The sequence below is a fragment of the Schistocerca serialis genome, chromosome 1 (assembly GCF_023864345.2).
Source record: "Schistocerca serialis cubense isolate TAMUIC-IGC-003099 chromosome 1, iqSchSeri2.2, whole genome shotgun sequence".
Lineage (NCBI taxonomy): Eukaryota > Metazoa > Arthropoda > Insecta > Orthoptera > Acrididae > Schistocerca > Schistocerca serialis.
Window position 1 is genome coordinate 796,805,120 of NC_064638.1, and position 21,904 is coordinate 796,827,023.

General features: G+C 37.7%; 1 protein-coding gene across 1 annotated transcript in view; it reads left to right on the top strand.

Moving 5' to 3' along the window:
* LOC126483780 (ankyrin repeat domain-containing protein 17) overlaps positions 1–21,904 on the top strand; it is a 263,557-nt gene that overhangs the window by 47,445 nt on the left and 194,208 nt on the right. Inside the window, exons 8-15 of the mRNA XM_050106941.1 lie at positions 9,542–9,637; positions 9,718–9,907; positions 13,463–13,637; positions 13,846–13,972; positions 14,050–14,265; positions 14,901–15,171; positions 18,520–18,638; positions 18,709–18,897. Of these exons, the coding sequence (XP_049962898.1) occupies positions 9,542–9,637; positions 9,718–9,907; positions 13,463–13,637; positions 13,846–13,972; positions 14,050–14,265; positions 14,901–15,171; positions 18,520–18,638; positions 18,709–18,897 (1,383 nt within the window). The remainder of the gene's footprint in view (positions 1–9,541; positions 9,638–9,717; positions 9,908–13,462; positions 13,638–13,845; positions 13,973–14,049; positions 14,266–14,900; positions 15,172–18,519; positions 18,639–18,708; positions 18,898–21,904) is intronic.

Consider the following 21,904-nt stretch of genomic DNA (forward strand, 5'->3'; position numbering starts at 1 on the left):
TAAATAAAGTAAGAGAGAAATAGCAGATCTGTTAATTTGTAAGACAGTGCTCTTTTCTGATATGGTTATTATATATTAAGTGGACCAGTTTTAGGAATAATCCCCACATGACCCTCTCCAGTTGGAATTAAATTTTGCTCAGTATTCCCTATAAGCTCATTTTATACCGGGACAAACTTAAGTGAACGAGCATCTGCGAGGGCTAATCCTTTCTGGTGTAAAAGCTGGGCAAGCGCAAGCGAGCAGTACTCAGTTGTGTGGTTCGCTTTTGCTGGTGTTAGTGTATACTCTACTGGTTGTAATTATTTTAGTGAGTTATCAAAGGAAGTTCATGTTTCCTCCTCTTCGGTACTTGCAGCACAGAGAATATTCGTCTGCTTTTCTGCATGTGCACTACTTCCATTGTTGACATGAACTGAATGAGGGGTGGACTGGGCTGAAGAGAATGCAGTGATGCTGATAAAAGAATATACAGGGTGAGTCACTAACTATTGCCACCTAGAATAATTCCAAAAGGATGATAGTAGCTGAAAAGCTTGTGGGACAAACGTTGCATGGGATAACAGGGGCCATACCATGACATTGGTTTTTTCTTGCTAGGTGTGGTCACCTCAGAGGTACGAAGGTTAACTTTTTTTTTTTATAATGGGATGCTATAATTTGGTATTTATTTTCTGATAGTGGCTATCGAGACGAACCCAATGAAGAGTAAGAGTAAGGTCTTTGAAGGTCAACGTAGGTCTAAAAGGTGGCATTAACGTGCATTTACAGAAAATGTTGAAAAGTGATGACCATCAGTATCAGTGCAGTGCTGCAATCTTCTTATCATGGATTCGGTGGTATTCCTCATCACTTCGACACTTATCAAAGCACATGCTCTGACAATTCTCTCTCGTATATTGTGCAAATAGTAAATATTTACTAAATATGGCATATCAATCTAACATGCCATTGACATGTAATCACCATTCGACGGTTTTGAAATATGACACTAATAAGAATGGTAAAACTAGTATCGTTGAATCAAGTGAATGTGAATGATGTATTCCTTGGAAGAACAAGTCTATATACTTTTCATTTACAGAGAATGCCAACGAAATTCAGTGAGAGCTAGAGATTTACACGCTGAAAGATATCCTCATCGTACTCACCCTAAATGTCATACATTTAAATATGTTTATGATAAATTGAGAACAACTGGATCTTTAACGCATCGAAACATAGCCGGCAAAGGAAAGTTACTAACGAGGAAATGGAAACTGGTACTCGTGCCACTGTGGTTAGAGATCCTTGTGTTAGTTCACATCAAATCACAAGGGATTGTGGCATGAGCCAGAGTAGTGATGTGGTATTCTGCATTGCCATAAATATCATCCTTATCATATCAGTCTCCACCAAGAATTAACTCGTACGGATTGTATGCGACACATTGAATTCTGCTGATGGGCTCAACTTCAGATCCAGAGGGATGACACATTTATTAACTATTATTATTATTATTATTATTATTATTATTATTATTATTATTATTTTTTTTTTTTTTTTTACCGATGAGGCTACATTCACGAATTATGGAAATGTTAATTGGCATCACACACATTATAGGGAAACTGAAATCCATGTTGGCTGCGGCAAGTTGCACATCAAAAACCATGGTCGGTGAATGTGTGGTGTGAGATTCTGGAGGACAGAATTATAGGCCCCTATTTCATCTAAGGAAGTACACCACATTCCTGCAAGAAACCTTAGGTCTGTTATTGGAAGAAATATCTTTAGGAACAAGGAACAGGATGTTGTATCAACACGATGGGTGTCCAGTACATTTTTTGCTGATGGCTAGGAATGAGTTGCAGAGACAATTCCCAAATCATTGGATTGGATGTGGAGGAGATGGGTGGTGCCCAGCTTATTCACCAGACTAGACACATCTGGATTTTTTCTTGTGGAGATTCGTAAAAGACATTGTTTAAAAAGATGTTCCAACTACACCTGGAGATATGTGAGAGAGAATTGTCAGAGCATGTGCTTCGATAAGTGCCAATGTGATAAGGAATACCACCCAATCCACGCTAAGATAATTTCAACACCACATTGATACCAATGGTAATCACTTTGAACACCTTCTATTAACGGATGTTTGTGCCACCTTCGTGACCTTCCTTGACCCTCAAAGACCTCACTGTTACACATCATTGGATTCATCTCAATAGCCGCTACCGTACCAAACTAAAGCATCCCATTTTTAAAAAAAATGGGAAGCGACCTCACCTAGCAAGAAAAAACCAACATCATATATTATGGCCCCTGTTGTCCCATGCAACTTTTGTCCCATGCAACTTTTGTCCCACAAACTTTTCAGCTCACATCATACTTTCAGAGTTATTCTTGGTGGCAGTAGTTAATGACTCACCATGTACTTTTGGTGCTTCTGAAATCCAAGAGCTCAACAACACAAATGCAAGTAAAACTATGTATCTGTTGTAAAACACTTGATTTTTTTTATTTTAGTTACCGTATTTACTTGAATTTAAGCTGCACTTTTTTTCCGGTTTTTGAAATCCAAAAAACTGCCTGCGGCTTAGAATCGAGTGCAAAGCAAGCGGAAGTTCTGAAAAATGTTGGTGGATGCCGCCACAACTTACTTGTGCCGTCGAATATATGTAGCGCTACACAGTCATGCTTTGTAGGCACAAAGATAAATACTGGTGCCAAAACCTCTGTGTCAGAACTTTTATAAATTGTGAATCACATGCAGTATTCTCGTAACCACAAGAATAATACGAATGTAAACATTTTGCCATGTATTGTTTCGTGTTTGCTGCTATCTCATTTAAATCCTGTCTGCGTAATAAACCACAAAACTAGAGTGAGACAACAGCAAACGCGGAAGAATATACAGATCATGTCATGTTTATATTCGTATTATTTTTATGCTTAACAGTGATATAGTCAGAAATGAAGCGCGGCAATTGACTAGATTTTTAAATCTGAGATGACTCTTAATTTCTGTGCAGAATGTAATGTACTAAAGAGGCGCCTGCAAAGATTTTGAAACGGAGAAAATCAGTCACAACAGTTTTTAAATGAAATGAAGCATATGAGTAGAATATGAAGTAAGGTATAATAATCGCCAAATGATACGAGACACTTTCCAAAGAGCTTATAAATAGTAAAGTTGGGACTTTCAGTTAAGCAGGCAGTCATTCATTCTTGTTTTCCAGTTGGATTAGCCGCATAACTTCCGGAGAATTGGCAGTAAATTTCTTACTGTTATGTAGACTTTGTAAGAAACTTAATACTTCAAAACTTACGAAATTACAGATTTCTCTCTCTCATTGTTATACAAAAGTAAGTTGTTATATACAGATATGATAAACAAGTTGGATTTCTCTATACCAGTTGAAGTGAATTAGTGTAATTGAGCATAGTTGTTGCTCATTCTGTATAGCCAGTTATTCTGTAAATTCATAATGCACAAAATGTTTGCCCTGTGGATAGTAATCAGTGTAGTAATGGTTTTGAAAGCTTTGCACTTGTTAATTGTTGTTAACTGTTACTGTTTTATATTTTCCTGCATATTATTAGGGCTCACTAATTCTTAATCTCTGTATTTGTTTTGTACAATATATAAATTTACAGACACGAAGAAATGAAATACGAACACAAAGTGCATAAAGCACTAACATAAAATAATTGATGTAGTTAGATAGTATTGCATGTAATTTGCAAATACATAAGTTTTTCCAAAATTATTATGTAAAAGAACATCGAGAGTTTTCCAACTGTTGAAGCTTTAGTAGTTAGACTTTTTCGTGAAAATACTGATAAAAATGAATAGGAAGTGAAAGGTCTGTCCCAGCCAATATAGTAAAAGTCTTTTACCTTTTAACATATCTCATTACCCATTCACAGCTACATACAGTAAGTTTCAGGAACTCACTGACAATCTTGGAGGAGTAATAGATCACACCAATAGGATAATTTTTAGCTGTGGAACATTCTTTTTAACTTGGCATTTGACTTCCACATGTGTAACATTCATGTGTTTTTAAGAAGAAGAAGAAGAAGAAGAAGAAGAAGGAAAAAAAAGCGCACAAATTAAAATTCACTAAAAATACACAGCTCAAAAGAATTGGGGTGACATGACATTGGGTCATACTCTGTTGGGCATTAATTGAGGACTGGGTATGTGACCAAATTATACTTTTATCTTTCAAAAGTTAAGTACACAATGAATTACATCATTTCAGCCTCTATTGTTTACATACAAAGAACTGGAATATATGACAATTGTTGAAAACAAAGTGGAAACATTCATTCATCCCATCACCTAGGTGCTTTTCATTGGACTTTTAACAGCTTCAGTAACATGTATGCCCTCCATGATCATATATCACTGCCTGACCGTTACACGGCAGAAGTCTATAGAGGTTACCCTGTGGTATTCACATTCTTCAATGAGTTTTTTGGATTCTGTGGCAGTACAGGAGGAACATAAACACGTCTGGCAAGCATGTCCCCCCGCTGGCGAGTCCATTACTTCAGTGTCCAGTGTTCACAAGACATCTCTGCTGATGCTTACAATGTGGGGCCTGGCATTAGAAGGAATTCAGGGCTGCCACAGGCCCTGGCATTAAAAGGAATTTGGGATCACCACCATATGAAGAAGCTACCACATGGTCCAACAGGACCTGTTAGATGTACTGCTTGGCAGTAACGTGACAAGATCTGTATGTCTGAACTGCACTGAGTGAGGTGGCACAGTGGTTAGCAAACTGAATTTGTATTTGGGAGGACGGATTCATATTCAGGAAGACGACTGTTGAAACCTGCATCTGGCTATCCTGATTTAGGTTTTCCATGATTTCCCTAAACTGCTTCAGGCAAGTGCTGATATGTTTCCTTTGAAAGGGCATGGCCGACTTCCTTCCCCATCCTTCTGTAATCCGATGGAACCAATGACCTCGCTGTTTGGTTCTATCCCCCAAATCAACCAACCAGTGTAAGGCTGCCAACACTGAGGCCACCTCACATCACCACAGAACCTTGGAAATATGTCGATTTCCTGGGCAGCATTTGGCAGGTACTGCTCACCACAGGTCTCCACACACAAATGCAGCCACACCTTGTGTCTGAGGATATCGGGACTTGTCTGTGAATAGCACATTTTGCCAGTGAAGAAGTTACCAGTTGACGTGGGAACGGCAGCACTCAAGGCGAGCTGCAAGATACCATGTCAAATGGGGGTACATGAACAGGATGTCTGGATGATAAGGTCCTTTTTTGTAACCTGTTCATTACAATCTGATTGGATGCAGTGGACCTTCTGAGAACATCTTGCAGTGATCTGTTGGTATCTATAATGCTCCATACAGAAATGGCCAGATATGTCTTCACATGGGGTTGTAATGTGTCTGTGACCTTATCCAACTCGTCTTGTGTACTGACCTGTCTCCTGTATTATGTCCACAACCTAAAACAAAAGCAGCATACATGAAGAGGCATTGACGTCTGCAACAACACAAAGAAAAGTCCATACTTTTTGGATCACACAGACCTTCCTTGCAACTTGCACTGCATTAAGATGTTGATTGCAGCATCATCTAAGTGTCTCACTGGGACACCAGTACTCACTTCCTTCTGAGGCATCACCTGACACCGTAATGCATAACACAGCTATTAAGTGGCAAATGATTTTAATTGTTGCCTATACTGAAAGCAAAGATCTCAAACTAAGCAATAAGACCACAGGTACCATCTGCATCAAAGGAGAGTAATATAACGGGCATTGATACATGTGTTCCCCAAATTCTTTTCAACGGTCTATGTCCGAATATGTTCAAAACAGTTTGTTTTGAACCTCATTACACAGTTCATACCAACTCAGTGTTGACCGCCCAACTTATTTGAGCATGTCTCAATTCTGTGTCATGTCATGAAAAACTTGATTGATACAACCATTCAGCTTGTCGGTTGGAGTAATCTTCACCATTGTCATTGATATGCCTGCCCCCCTCCCCCCCCCCCCCACATCTCCCTCAAAAAAAGGGGAAAGAATAAAGTTGGACAAATGCACTTGGGACACAACAAGTCCTTGACATTCCGCCAAATTTTCAGTGTGATGGTGCACCATCTTGTAACCAGAGATTGCCATACAAAGCAAATAATTCCGTGTCTGAGCAGATATTGTAAGCTGATCTAGTTAAGTTTGCCAACAGTAGTAAGGATCCCAGTAGAAGATACTTATCAACCAAAGTAGTGTTTAGGAAAAACCTTTGTTGGAGAGGTTTGACAGCAGTGTCATGTTTGTTCTCGTTCCTGATTTGACTGTGTGATTGTGTATCTACGGATTCTGGAAACAATGTTTATTCCAAATAATACCGAATCGCATTTGGGAAAACATACAACTCACTTCCAAGAATGGCAATTACAGCTCACTCAACTAAAATATTTGTGACATGGAAATATTAATAAATACAAGAATTACAGTTGTTACAGATCTTTCATGGCAATATTGTTTACTCTGGCTGAATAATTTAATTGCTTTAATTGTACTTAGATAATTTTGAAATAATACTGTTGTCAATGTAATTTGACAAACTTAGTGGAAAATCAATTGGTTAAAGCAGTGGTGTGTATAACACACAAATACATAATTATGTATCATGCCTGCTGATGCAAGTGTCAGCTGTGAAAACTGAATAAAACCTTTCTGAATCACTGTTTAGTAACGCCGACAGAACATTATTAATACACTAAAACACACTGTGATTGCTGTAACTCTGGAATGTCCTTTAATACAACAATACATGGACACTGCAGTGTACTAATATTTACCTTTACAAATTTATTTTTAGATAAATTAATTCTGCTTCCTGTTTCTCAGTTCCCATATGTTTTCAAATGGGGGCAGCATCGCTCAGGTGAATTAATCAGATCAGAAAATTAAAATCTTCCAAACTAATGAAACTCATTTTGAAATAAAACTATTCAAAGAACACTGAGATACTACATACCAAGTGAGTGACAAACAATAATAATCCACAAATATAAACAAATCACTTTAAATATTTTAGTGCCAGCATGCAAATTAAATTAAATTTAATTAATTACTTGGCAAAAGGCCTATTATAATGTGAACTGGCTGTTAGATAACTAGATTTACACATGAGTTTTTCAAATGGACAAAATAACCCAGTTGTTACACGTTTTTAACTCTTGATGATGCCAGTAGTTGTCTTGGAATCAGAATTGTATCCAAGGTATTAATGATGCAAGTCATTCATTTAGTCTACCACACACAATATACACTAATAAAAACACTATATTCTTGAAAATTATTGTTTAACTGGGTTTCGATTTAAACTACTAATGACTATAAGCATCAATCTCAGTATCATGAAGCTGGAACTGTCAGAAGTTGCAGTCATGTTGAGGGGCTGGATGGCAGCATCAGTGGTGTAGAACTACTCCACATCTGAAGTTTGCGACAACTGCACTAATACTGTGCAGTGGCATAAACTGTCCTTAGTGTCCTCCCACTGATCACGGCAAGCCAATAAGTGTCAGTCTTGTGAGAAATCACGTGTTGCTAAGATGTGTTTTGCAAATGCTTGTGAGCGCAGTCCACTATTTACCACCCCACCCTGTAGTGCAGATATACTGCTAATGACATGTACAGCAGCTGAATTCCTTCAATCAGCTAGCATGTGCGCCTATGGAGACCAAATTTCAAAGTTATTGCCCTATCAAATCCCAGTAATTACAGTAGTTACAGATCAGCATTATAAGCATGTAATTTTTCATTAAAGTGCACTTCATAAAGGTCCCACAGGAACTGATAAATCATTGTTACTTTATATTTACTTTATAGTAAATTAATAACTGACAATGTTGGTATTCAGTGGGCTTCCTGCATGAATAATCTGTGTAGAAGGCAACATTATTTGATGAAGAAATAATGGTACAAATTCCATTTGAGTTGGAAAATCAGGTGACACTACTGCAACCACTTTCTGAAACTTGTACATCATGTTTGGTCCATGCTGCATTCAAAGCCTTGTGTAAGCAGGCTTGGAGGCTTTGAAGCATAACAGCTAGTTGGATGCTACGAAAAGTGGCAGTTGACCATGAATAAAGAAAAGTGTGTAGTTATTCACATAAGTACTAAAAGAAACCCACTACATTTCGATTTTGCAATAAGTCACACAAACCTGAAGGCTGTAAATTCAACTAAATACTTAGCGATTATAAATGCAAGTAACCTAAATTGGAACATTCACATAGATAGTATTGTGGGTGTAGAAAACCAAAGACTGCAATTCATTGGCAAAACACTTAAAAGGTGCAACAGATCTATTAAAGAGACTGCTTACACCACACTTGTCCGCCCTGTTCTGGAGGGCTACTGTTCAGTGTGGGATCTGCATCAGGTGGGAGTGACTGATGACAGCATGCTTGTTTTGTATTATTGCAAAATAGGGGAGATAGTGCCACAGAAATGATGCATGAATTGGAGTGGTAATCATTAAAACAAAGGCGTTTTTCATTGCAACAGGATCTTCTCATGAAATTTCAATCACCAGTTTCCTCCTCCGATTGCAAAAACATTCTGTTGGCACCCATCTACATAGGGAGAAATGATCATCAAGATTAAATAAGGGAAATCAAGGCTCACACAGAAAAATTAAGTTCTTGTGTTTCCCGTGCACCTTTCTAGAGTGGAACGGTAGAGAGACAGTTTGAAGGTGGTTCATTGAACCCTCTGCCAGGCACTTTGTTGTGAATGACGGAGTAATCACGTATTGTAGATAATGTGGTGTACCAGGTCGGATGTGCATAACTCGTAGTAAATGGTGGGTCGAGGAGGACATAGTCCTTACAGTGATCCTTGGTATGTGATCTTAAAGAGAAACAGTCTTCACTTGAAGATTGGTTTGAACATCACAGTGTTTTATTATGGATGGTATTATTTTAGTTCATAAGCTCTTGCCTTCTTCCAACCTTGGAACAGACTTACACATCAATTATAGGGGATCTACAGTTTAATGTGGATTATGAACTAGAGTGCTGCATGAAATTTTTGCAGATTAAGAAATCATTACCAGAGGTGGAAGAGATGATAAGTGATTGATAAAATCTTAGAACTGGAGATTGAGCCTTTGGGTTTGTAGTCTGGCACTTACACACTGATCCACCCTATCCTCCCTCATAAGTTTGTCAATGAGGATGTGAAGCAGCACCCTTGGTGTGCACACATGCAATAGTTGAACAAAATGAGACCATGATTTCATAGTGACATGGCATAATTCCTTTATTGATTTTACTGTGGGGATATTTTTTCTGTGCTAGTAAGAAGTGGAAAGATGCAAGTGATGAAATGGCAAGAAGTTGGGAAAAAATGAGCAAATAAATATGCTAACAATTACAAGAGCAATTTTTGTGTTTTCTATCTTGTGTGTTAGTTTCTGTGGCATTTGTTTATTTCTGGAGTTAACGTGGTTTATTGTATGTGTTCTGATTCCTCCTCCTCTTTTCTAAGGAACATAAAACTGATGAGATGCATACAGCTCTCATGGAAGCTTCTATGGATGGTCATGTGGAAGTTGCCAGATTACTCCTTGATTCTGGGGCACAGGTAAATTGTTGTTATTGTTGTACTACTACTGTTATTACTTACCTGAGAGAGGTATTGAATATATTTTGGTTCATTTTTAGGTAAACATGCCCACAGACAGCTTTGAGTCGCCTTTGACTCTTGCAGCCTGTGGTGGTCATGTAGATTTAGCAATGCTCCTAATTGAAAGGGGTGCGAACATTGAAGAAGTGAATGATGAGGGCTACACACCACTAATGGAAGCTGCACGTGAGGGACATGAAGAAATGGTTGCACTCCTGCTTAGTCAAGGTATTTTGTTAAACAGTGTGCCAATTTTTTAACAAGGTCAAGTGAAACACCTATTTTTATTGCTTTCATATACCCAGTATGAATTTGCACTTCACTTTCTTGGAGCATGGCTTATGTTTCTCTTTTAAGTAACTATTTTATCTCTCTTGGCTATTTCATAGATGTACATTTTGTCTTCTTTTTTCCTTGCGCTGGTCTGAATGTCAGTGAAACAAATCTACCTTTTGTAAAGTAATAGATAAAATGTCAGAGTAGTGCTTGGGATTTTTGTCCTACTGTCTTCAAATTTTGTCACACATCACATATTTCTGCATTATTCTCCCAATTTCTTTAAAATTTGATTGCCAGTTATGTTGCCCCACAGATTAAAGATCCCTTAATTGTGATAGTAGGCTAGAGAAAGAAAAGCAAAATGAATAGTTGGAAGGAAGATATAGTGAGAATTTGAAGTGAAGTGCAGTGGTAACAAGAAAAGGATTTCCACTGAGATGAGTACAGGATTATCATGACCAGTCCAGTATGGATAATGCAGGAGCAGGTCTAGTAATGGACAAGAAAATAGGAATGCGAGTATAGTTCTATGAACAGATCATCAGAGCTAAGATACGTACAACTATAACCTGCACAGTAGTAAAACTACATATGCCAAAACTGTTTGACATTGAGTTTTGAAGGGAGCATTATGCAGTGACTGAATGAAATAGCTGAAAGACCTACAAATGAAGATGAATGTGTGATAGTGAGATGTAATGTAGTGAAGACACGGGAGACACAACTAAGCAAATATAAAAGGCCTAGTAGGAATTATTGGATACTACATAAGAACTTAAATGATGAAAGCCATACAGCAATGAAGTAGTGAAAGGTAATAGTGAATCTATAATGTGAAATTGACAAAGTGCAAAAGTATGGTTGTCAACTAGTTTGTAGTATGGATTACCTGTAATTGTTAAGGATTTGTCACCTTAATTACAATGTTATGGGAAGTTACCAAAAAATTGCTGAAGTAGACAAATTACAGTTTGAGGTTTCTACAAAATTGGAAAAGGTATTGTTTACGTCGGCTAATAATGCACTACTGAAATGTTTTCTATATTGTAATGGTTTCCTTCCTGAGTATGTATTAAACCTGTCTACAAATGGTTTCATCAACATGGCATACTAAGTCAATGGGACTTAACATCTGAGGTCATCAGTCCCCTAGAACTACTTAAACCTAACTAACCTAAGGACATCACACACATCCATGCCCGAGGCGGGATTCAAACCTGTGACCATAGCAGTGGCGCGGTTCCAGACTGAAGCACTTAGAACCGCTCGGCCACACCGGCTGGCTTACTAAGACAGATTATGCTGAGTGACAACAAACATTTTTCGTTCTGCCCATCAGCCTACAGGATAGAAATAAAAGTGCTTTCTAGCCAAGTGATGTCACAAAGTTCAAGGCATTTGTCTGTATGGTTTTGCAGTTTTTGTAACCATGTGATGTCACAAGATGCACAGTTTACCTATTAATCCATACTTAATATTTAGAGTATGAGCAGATCCATAAAGAACTGGCAGTGGATGAGAAAGTGTTATGAACATTTTTGTGTAAAACACTGGAGGCCTCTCATTTAATAATGTAAGGTGTTTTTGTTTCGAAGTTTTATTTTTATATTCATTAATAATTTCTGAGATGTTGCCTGTTTTCATTTAACCAGATTTTTTTCATTTAAAATTTTTATTCCTGGAAAATTGTCCTTATTTAGGATTCGAAAATGTCTGAAATAATCATTTAAAGGCCTAAATCAAGCTTCCAATCCCCCCTCCCCGTTCCATATCTCCATATGATTACTGACAGCCTGTTCGCATGGTTGGCAGCTATGAAAATGGCAAAACAGTAAAAGCTAGAGGAGAATAGAAGTCTGTAGAACCAAATTAAAGAAACCTTTAGAGGATAGAGAATCAGTTGTAAGATTCATTAGATCTCATATGATCAAAAGAGGGAAAGTTGAAAGCTGAATGGAATATATAGAAGGGCTAGATGTAAAGGAAATAAACTTGATGGTAATATGGGAGATGTGAAGAGAGAAAAATTTATACAGATCACTGAAAGATGCACATAGTAACTTGACACCTGTGGTGCATGGTGTTCTTTCTGAATTTTCAACAAGCTTAGGAGAGCCAGCCATGGTAAAACTGGTAGAAGCTTACCTAGGCGAGTGGTGTGCTGAAAAGAGGTTATAAGACGAATGTCAGTAAAGTAAAATAACAGAAGTATGTGATGCTTAGTGAACTACTTATGGAAATGACACTGCAGATAGACAGGTTTTCTTTTTTGCCAGTAAAATAACTGCTGTTGCAAAATTAAAGGGATGTATAAAATGCATAAGGACAACGGCAAGTAAATATGTTCTGGAAAAGGGAAGTATGAATTACTGAATTGAACTGGGGAGGGCAGAACTCTTTACAGCACAGGTTGACTATGAGGAGGAACAGGTTGTTAGGACACACCTTGGTGCATTGATTTTAAGTTCATTCGATTTAAACAGAGAAATATAAACAGCAGTGATCCTAATGCAGTATTGTGTGCTCAGAAACAGGATTTATTGTGGAGTTTCAGTCCCTGTGATTGTAGTAAAGCCGATCAGTACCCTTAAAATGTAGTAAGAAGCCCCTTAAGGCATTAAGGAATAGTTAATTCGATGATGGAGGGAAGTGGGGGGGGATTACGGAAAGGGAGAATAAGGCTTGAATAAACTAATCAAGCTGAAATGGATATTGGTTGCAGTAGTTACACAATGCTGAAGAGCCTTGTGCAGCTTAGACCAACATGGGAATTGCAACAAACCAATTTTAGGATTGAGACGTTTAACAACATAATAGTTAAAATGAGACAATGGGTATTATCAGCAATTGAATAATTTAATTTTTTAGAGACTCATTCATTGATAAATGTTCCACAGAATGAGTCAGGATTCATATAGGTATTCAAATTATTAAACTAAAATGGAATTTCATTGCTTCTTTTCACCTGGGGAAAAGTATGGCATTCCAGTACTCAGTGTGACCAACAATTGTCTTCTGTAAGTGGCTTATGTTTCCCTGAGTAGCTTTGAGGTCCACATTAAAACTCACTTTTTCTCATAGAGCAACTGCTCTTTATCCAATAAAAAATTGATGTTCTCATAGAGCAACCGCTCTTTATCCAATAAAAAATTGATGTATTATTTGGCACTGCTGTATACAGTGACAGCAAGAAATACAGACTAAGTTGACAGTTACAACAACTCTTACTTGGAGGAGGAAAATATACGAATTCTCATAAGGCTGTTAAGATTAAACTTTTCAGTGTCTTCACTAAACATTCGAATAGGCGGTGATTGATTTCTTTCCCTGTCCGTACTAAATGAGACATGTGGTTGTAGACAGAATTCAAATCATCCATTGATGAGAAACATCTTCAGTGACTTTTCTAGTTATGTGTTTAATTTCTTATGCAACTTACTGTGTTACGGTGTATATTTTGTCATTAAAAAGTTTGAATTCCTAACCTTGTTTCAACATTGATAGGTGCCAATATCAATGCACAGACTGAAGAGACTCAGGAAACAGCTCTAACTTTGGCCTGTTGTGGAGGGTTCACGGAAGTTGCAGACTTCCTTCTCAAAGCAGGTGCAGACATTGAATTGGGAGCCTCAACTCCACTAATGGAAGCTGCGCAGGAAGGCCATCTAGAACTGGTCAAGTACGTTTAACGTAATAATTTTTGTTCATAGGTTGAAAGAGGAAGTAGTACTGTTGTAGAGTTAGATGGGGAATTCACCCAAGACTCCAACTCATGGGAGAGAAAGTAAGACACACCCCTGTGTAAATACTTTTCTTTTGTGTAGTATAGTATTTGTATCCTTATTAATGATACTTCAATGTCTATATTGTGTTTTTTTATAATACAGGTTCCTTTTGGAAAACAATGCTGATGTGCATGCTCAGACACAGACAGGAGATACAGCTCTCACGTACGCCTGTGAGAATGGCCATACTGATGTGGCAGAACTCTTGCTTCAGTATGGAGCAGATCTGGTATGTTTAAAATTAAATGTTTTGTAGGTTGTAAATTAACACCACTTGTATATTGACACAAAAAAAATCTTGTGCAGGAGCATGAATCAGAAGGTGGTCGAACTCCACTTATGAAGGCTTGTCGTGCTGGACACATGTGCACAGTACAGTTCCTCATTTCAAAACATGCAGATGTCAATCGTCAGACTACAAATAATGACCATACCCCTCTGTCATTGGCCTGTGCAGGAGGACATCTAGCAGTTGTGGAGCTGCTGTTAGCACAATCAGCTGATCCTTTTCATAAATTGAAGGTGAGTTTAATATGTTCCTGACTTGTATGTTTCTCAATTTTTGGGTAGTAGGCTTATTATCTTTAACAGAGTAGATCGGGACATAGTTATAGTCTTTGGTCTTTCATTTGAGCCTGTAGTCACCAGGACTATATCTAATCACTGCTGTGCCACAAAGAGAAATGTAAAATAAGAGAAATTAAATGGCAGCACCACACATTGGTCACATCGCAATCCCACATTTCTGGCAGTGGTCTGGCTCAGCTAAGAGCTGTGATACAGTCTTTTGATTGTGTTACCTGCTGTCATTAAAGAAATATTTGGTTCTGTCACATACAGTTGTTGACCTTTACGCATTGCACTACTCTGATATCCATAATCGTAAGTTTTAACATAACTTTGTTTCAACTTGGTTTAGCATAGAATTTTTGTGCTGAAATACTGCTACTTTCTAGACTGTAAAAGTTAGTTAAGCTACCATTTCTGTCCTTCATGAGAGGGTTTGAACAAGAAATGAATTCGTAATATATTTTTGTATTGTTTGCAAGTGAGAAGTCTTTTAATCCATGAGATGCTAGCATAGTTTAACACCTGCAGGATATGGTAATCGTAAACTGATACTAATGCCTGTTGGTTTGGTTATTATTATTATGTAGGACAACTCAACAATGCTGATTGAGGCAGCAAAAGGTGGTCACACAAATGTGGTTCAGTTGTTGCTGGATTATCCTCATTCCATCATGATGAGTACCCCCCATCCACACAGTGTGCCAACATCAAGTGGAGCTGTTCAGGGCAGTGGTGTTGGTGTGGTTGGGACGATAGCAGATTCTGGTGGAGGGGTCATCGAAGTGCCTCCACCTAATATACATCCTGTGGCACCAACACCATCATCAGGGGCAGCAAAGATTACTGCAAGCCAGGCTGGTAAGTTTTTCATTGCATAAATGTTGTATGACTTGTACAAAATTCGACAGTGACCATGTCATCTTCAGTCTAAAAACTGGTTTGATGCGGCAAGCCTCTTTATCTCTGAGTACCTACTGCAACCTACATTCTTCTGAATCTGCTTAGTGCAGTCATCTTTTGGTCTCACTCTAAGATTCTTACCCTCCGCACTTCCCTCCGACACTAAATTTGTGATCCCTTGATGCCTTGGAACATGTCCTACCAGCCGATTCCTTCTTCTAGGCCAAGTTGTGCCACAAATTCCTCTTCTCCACAATTCTATTCAGTGTCTCCTCATTAGTTAGGTGATCTACCCCTCTGATCTTCAGCATTCTGGTGCAGCACATTATTTCAAAAGTTTCTATTCTCTTCTTGTCTAAACTATTTATTGTTCATGTTTCACTTGCATACTTGGCTACACTCCATACAAATACTTTCAGAAATGACTTCCTGACACTTAAATCTACACTCAGTATTAACAAATTTCTCTTCTTCAGAAATGCTTTTCTTGGTAGAGCCAGTCTACATTTTATATCCTCTCTACTAAGACCATCGTCAATTACCTTGCTGCCCAAATAGCAAAACTCGGCTACCTCTTTAAGTGTGTCTTTTCCTAATCTAATTCCCTTAGCATCACCTGGTTTAATAACATTACATTCCATTAACATTATTTTGCTTTTGTTGATGTTCACCTTGTATCCTGCTTTTAAGAAACTGTCCATTCCGTTCACTTGCTCTTCCTTTGCTGTCTCTGAGAGAATTAAAATGTTGTTGGCAAACCTCAAAGGTTTTTATTTCTTCTCCCTGGATTTTAATTCCTACTAAAATTTTCCTTTCTTTCCTTTCCTGCTCGCTCAATATACAGATTGAATAACCTTAGGGATGGGCTACAACCCTGTCTCACTCCCTTCTCAACCACTGCTTCTCTTTCGTGCCCCTCGGCTCTTAAGACTTCCCTCTGATAAGGTACAAATTGTAAATAGTCTTTCACTCCCTGTATTTTATTTCTGCAACACCCAGAATTTTAAAGAATATTGCAGTCAACATTGTCAAAAGCTTTCACTGCGTGTACAAATGCTATAAACATAGGTTTGCCTTTCCTTGAGCTGTCTTCTAAGATAAGTCGTAGGGTCAGTATTGCCTTGCATGTTCTACATTTCTGTGGAATCCAAACTGATCTTCACCAACGTCGGCTTCTACCAGTTTGCCATTCATCTCTAAAGAATTCATGATAGTATTTTACAACCGTGACTTACTAAACTGATAGTTCGGTAATTTTCACATCTGTCAACACCTGATTTCTTTATGATTGGAATTACTCTATTCTTCTTGAAGTCTGAGGGTATTTTGCCTGTCTCATCCACCTTGCTCACCAGAGGGAAGAGTTTTGTCATGGCTGCCTCTCCCAAGGCTATCAATAGTTCTAACGGAATGTTGTATACCTCCGGGGCTTTTTTTGACTTAGGTCTTTCTGTGCTCTGTCAAATTCTTCATGCAGTATCATATTTCCCATCTTACCTTCATCTACGGCCTCTTCCATTTCCATAATATAGACGTAAAGTAAATCTTCTTGTTGTATAGACCCTCTATATACTCCTTCCACCTTTCTGCTTTCTCTTCTTTGCTTAGGACTGGTTTTCCATCTGAGCTCTTGACATTCATAGAGGTGGTTCTCTTTTCTCTTTAATTTTCCTGTAGGTGGCATCTAACTTAACCCTAGTGCTATAAGCTCCTGCATCCTTACATTTGTCCTGTAGCCACTCTTGCTTAGCTATTTTGCACTCCTGTTGATCTTGTTTTTTTGACATTTGTATTCCTTTTCATTTTCGTCATTTACCACATTTTTATATTTTCTCCTTTCATCAATTAAAGTCACTCAGTCATGTGTTACTCAAGGATTTCTACTAGCCCTTGTCTTTTTACCTACCTGGTCCTCTGTTGCCTTCACTTTCATCTCTCATAGCTATCCATTCTTCTTCGGCTGTATTCCTTTCTTCTGTTCTTCTCAATTGTTGTGTAATGCTCCCTCTGATACTCTCTACAACCACTGGTTCCTTCAGTATATCCAGGTCCCATATCCTTAAATTCCTATCTGTTTGCAGTTTTTTCAGTCTTAATCTACAGTTCATAACCAATGAATTTTGGTCAGAGTCCACATGTGCCTGTGTAAATGTCTTATAATTTAAAACCTGGTCCCTAAATCTCTGTCCTACCATTACATAATCTATCAAATCTTCCGGTGTCTCCAGAACTCTTCCACATATACAGCCTTCTTTCACGACTCTCAAACCAAGTGTTACCTATGATTAAGTTATGCTCTGAGAAAATTTCTACCAGGCATCTTCCTCTTTCTAAATTTTCATCTGCCTTAACTATCTGAATAATTTCTTTTATCTCATCATTTTCCTCAATCTTCTCCTAATCTGTGAAGTTAGTTGGCATATAAACTTGTACTACTGTGGTGGGTGTAGGCTTCGTGTCTATCTTGGCTACTATAATGCATTGACTAAGCTGTTTGTAGCAGCTTATCTGGGTTTGTTTTGTTTTATTCATTATTAAACCTACTCCTGCATTACCCAGATTTTATTCTGTATTTAGAACCCTGTATTCACCTGGCCAGAAGTCTTCTTCCTCCTGCCACTGGACTTCACTAATTCCCACTATATCTAACTTTGACCTAACCGTTTCCCTTTTTAAATTTTCTGATCTACCTGCTGGATTAATGGATCTAACATCCACATTCCGATCTACAGAATTCCAGTTTTGCTTCTCCAGATAACGATGTCCTCATGAGTAATCCCCACCTGCATTATTAATGTATCAAGTTGCAAATTTTCCTTTGATGGTTGTGGTTGACTTGCCCTAGAAGAACTTATTTGAAAGTTGAATAAAAATGTGGTAGAAAAGCTACATGCTTGCATATGAAGGCTACAGCATCAAAGCATTACAGCACCCATTCTGACAGTTAAAATCATATGAATTAGAATTTAAAACCCCGGATCTTTACCATTAATTTATATTTTTCTGCTATTGGGACTGTGGAAGCATGCCTCATGACATGACTTAGTTTTTCTATCTGCCAGTAATGAGGATGATTGATCATCCTCAAAGCATTCTCAGATGAATTCATTGCTACAACATCATCAGCAATAAATGATTGTCATGATAATTCCAGCACAAATTTACGGAAAAATCTTTAATGGTGTTTTAAGTGTTGTAAGCACTCAAAATGGTGTTTTTGTTGAGTAATTAGTTTCTGATTATGTAGCAGCTTCTGTACAGTTAACTATAAGTATGTTCTGCATTAACTACAAAAATGCTTTTCAGGGCGACTCGTAGAACATCTTGCGCAGCAAAAACACAATACTCAAAAATCATTGTTGAGAAAAAGTCGTTCTTCTGCCATGATGAATGACAGTAGTCTCACCTCAGCAGAAGTCCAGCAGGTAAGCTTTGTACTGCAGAAAAAAATGAACGTATTACTGTGGGCATATTTCTAATGTGATTCTGCCTTAGGTACGGAATCAGCCTCTTGGAGATGGTTCCAGCAGCAGTGCTGGTGTTGGAGTTCTGTCAAAAGATGAGCCTAATATTTTAGACAAAGGGAGTACACCTGCTCTAGTGGATGTTGAGAAGGCTTGGAAGCAGCATGCAGCTAGGGAGGATCAGATACTACAGAAACAACAAATTCTGGAAGAACTTCAGGTGAGAAGAATGAATCAGAAGGTGCTAGTGAAGAAAATATGTGGTACAATAAGTACTCTCACAGAGCTGTGGTGTGTTCAGAAGTGCTTAAAAGCCAAAAGTGGCAAAATTCTATTAATTGATATAATACAACTCTGATGCTGTCAAAAATGTGTTACAGTTGTGATTCTTCTGGTGAGTTGGTCACTCATGTGAGTGATGTGAGTAATGTGTTTGTCACTAAACTTGTTCCGTCAACAACACTAATGAATAATCATTTCATTGTGCAACTATGGTTAAATACTTCTCGAATTTAAAATGTTGAGGGACTTTAAATGCTTAAAGGACATTGGCAGTAAAATTGCTGAAAAATTAATCTGCCCTTCTCCATCCTTGTTTCTCTAGTACTTAGAAATGGAAAAGGATGTATGTAGGTCAATCCATACCAAGTGGCCCAGCACTAGTTGCTTGATCATATTGGAAAATTTGATATTTGCTGTGTAATTTCCTAATCTTTAGTGGACCCAAAATTATTTTTAAAAATGTTTTGTTTTTTAAATTATTTACTAATTGGTTGCCCTAGGCCTTTTGTATGAAAAGTATTTAGTTTAGTGCACTCAGTTCTACAAATTAAAATTATCACCACCTAACTGAATGTATTCCTTAATATATTTTTAATGGCTTGAAGTTATTGGCTGCAAATTAAAAACTCAAGTTCTGAGCAGTAGTTCTCCACATGAGTAGCAATTTCTCACCCTTAATAGTTCATGTGCAGCTACAGTAAATAGTATAGTTATTTTATACAGAGTATCAGTGGTGGGAAGCTTACACTTACACTTAACAGACCTTTATGATATCAGCCCTCGGTATAAATTTTGATTGAGGTTCAGTTGGAAGTTATGGAGGAAAAAAATACAAATAAAAGTCAAAAATACATTTTTTTAAACATCTGTGATGTCTAAGCTTGTGGAAAGTATATCAATAATGTAATTTATACACATTGTTGAAGCAATCATCTGGACACTCAGTTGACTTTTAGCTCCTTAAGAGTGCAGTTGAAAAATGGAGTCTGTGTTCTATTGGTGTTATTAACAGAGCTTGCCATAAAAGTCTGTATGGAGTGTTTAAAGACATCACTTTAATTGAAGATTGTAATGATAAAGAAAAAATAGTGTTCTTCTTAAGAGCTGACTCAGAGGTTAAAGCTACTTGCAAATACCATAAAGTGAAATACTTTAAAAAATCTCATCCACCTTTCTGGTCTTGCTTGGATGCTTTTAAGAAACATAAGAAGCCTTTAACAAAAGATCTGAGTATAATGTTAGATCATTATTCTAAGCCTAAAGGCCCTTTTATCAATATAATACCAGGAAAAACATTGTGTGTCCAACAAGTTATTGCTAAGGTAATTGTAATGAACAAAGAAAGGGATAGTGATGGTTCACATAAAGAATTTTGTGGCTTCTCAGAAGCAATAAAAACTTAAATGAAGCAAAAAGACCTTTTGTCTTGAATACAAAAATTGAGAAAGTGGCAACTACAGTCAAAATAATTGGAAGTTTAATTTCAAAAACAAATTTGTACTAAACCAAGGGAAAGTTCTAATAATTCACCAGCTGTATAAGATTATTTGATAGGAAAGCTAAAAACTAAAAGCCATATTTCATACAAAAAGGATAATATTTCAAACAAAGAGGATAAAATTATCAGTTTACTACCAAATTCTTGGACTCTAGCAAAAATTACTAATGAATTTGTGTCAGAATGTTTGGTTTAATTAACAAGGCATTTAGTAAAATGAGAGGGAATTTTACCTGCATAACAAATGAAAGTCATTTAATTTGATGGATCAAAACACGATCGAAAAGGTCATTAGGTCTTATGAAGATGACAGTAATAACTGTTTAATGCCAGGCAAAAAAAGATTGTTACTATGTATGCAAATGGTACTAAGGTACAAATACAAAAAAAGGTTAACACTAGTTAATTTACATGAACTATTCAGTGAATTCGAAAAAGAAAATTCTGACATTAAAATTGTAAGGTTGAAATTTTGCGAGTTAAGACGGAAATGGTGTATTGTGGCAAGGGCATCGGACACCCGTAAGGTTTGTATTTGTATCACCAAAATGTAAAGTTGTTAGAAGATGGGGCCAATCTTCGAGTTGATTTCAAATACATTGTGGGAGTTCTAGTATGCAATATGGACAATTAAAATTGGGAGATTGTGGGAAAATGTCAGGATTGTCCAGGTTAAAAACTTTTACATGATGTGCTTGACGAATCAGACGACGAAGATTTGATGCCTGACAATACAGAATACAAACAATGGGAGACACAAGACAGAACAAAGATAGTGACAAAAATTAAACCAGAAGAATAGTGTCTTGAAGTGCTGGTAGCTGACCTTGAAAATCTGAAAGTGCATTATTTCTGTCTCTATGCTGTTCATTTTTGGAACACAACCTACGACCATCTTAGAAGTGATGACACTTTCTGCAGGACCTGACCATTATTTTGCAGGACAATGCTTACGCACGTACAGTGCAAACTGTTACTGATTTGTTTGACTGATGGGGCTGCTAAGTGCTATACCAAGTACTGCACTCCCCTGACTTAAGCCCTCATGAGTTCAACTCAGATTTCTAAACTGAAGGAAACACTTCCCGGCATTTACTTCAGAACTGCTACAAATTTGTGAGGCAATAGACTGCGCCACTCGAACTGTCAACACAAATGGAACTGCTAACCATGGACCTTGCCGTTGGTGGGGAGGCTTGCGTGCCTCAGCGATACAGATAGCCGTACCGTAGGTGCAACCACAACGGAGGGGTATCTGTTGAGAGGCCAGACAAACGTGTAGTTCCTGAAGAGGGGCAGCAGCCTTTTCAGTAGTTTCAAGGGCAACAGTCTGGATGATTGACTGATCTGGCCTTGTAACAATAACCAAAACGGCCTTGCTATGCTGGTACTGCAAACGGCTGAAAGCAAGGGGAAACTACAGCCGTAATTTTTCCCGAGGGCATGC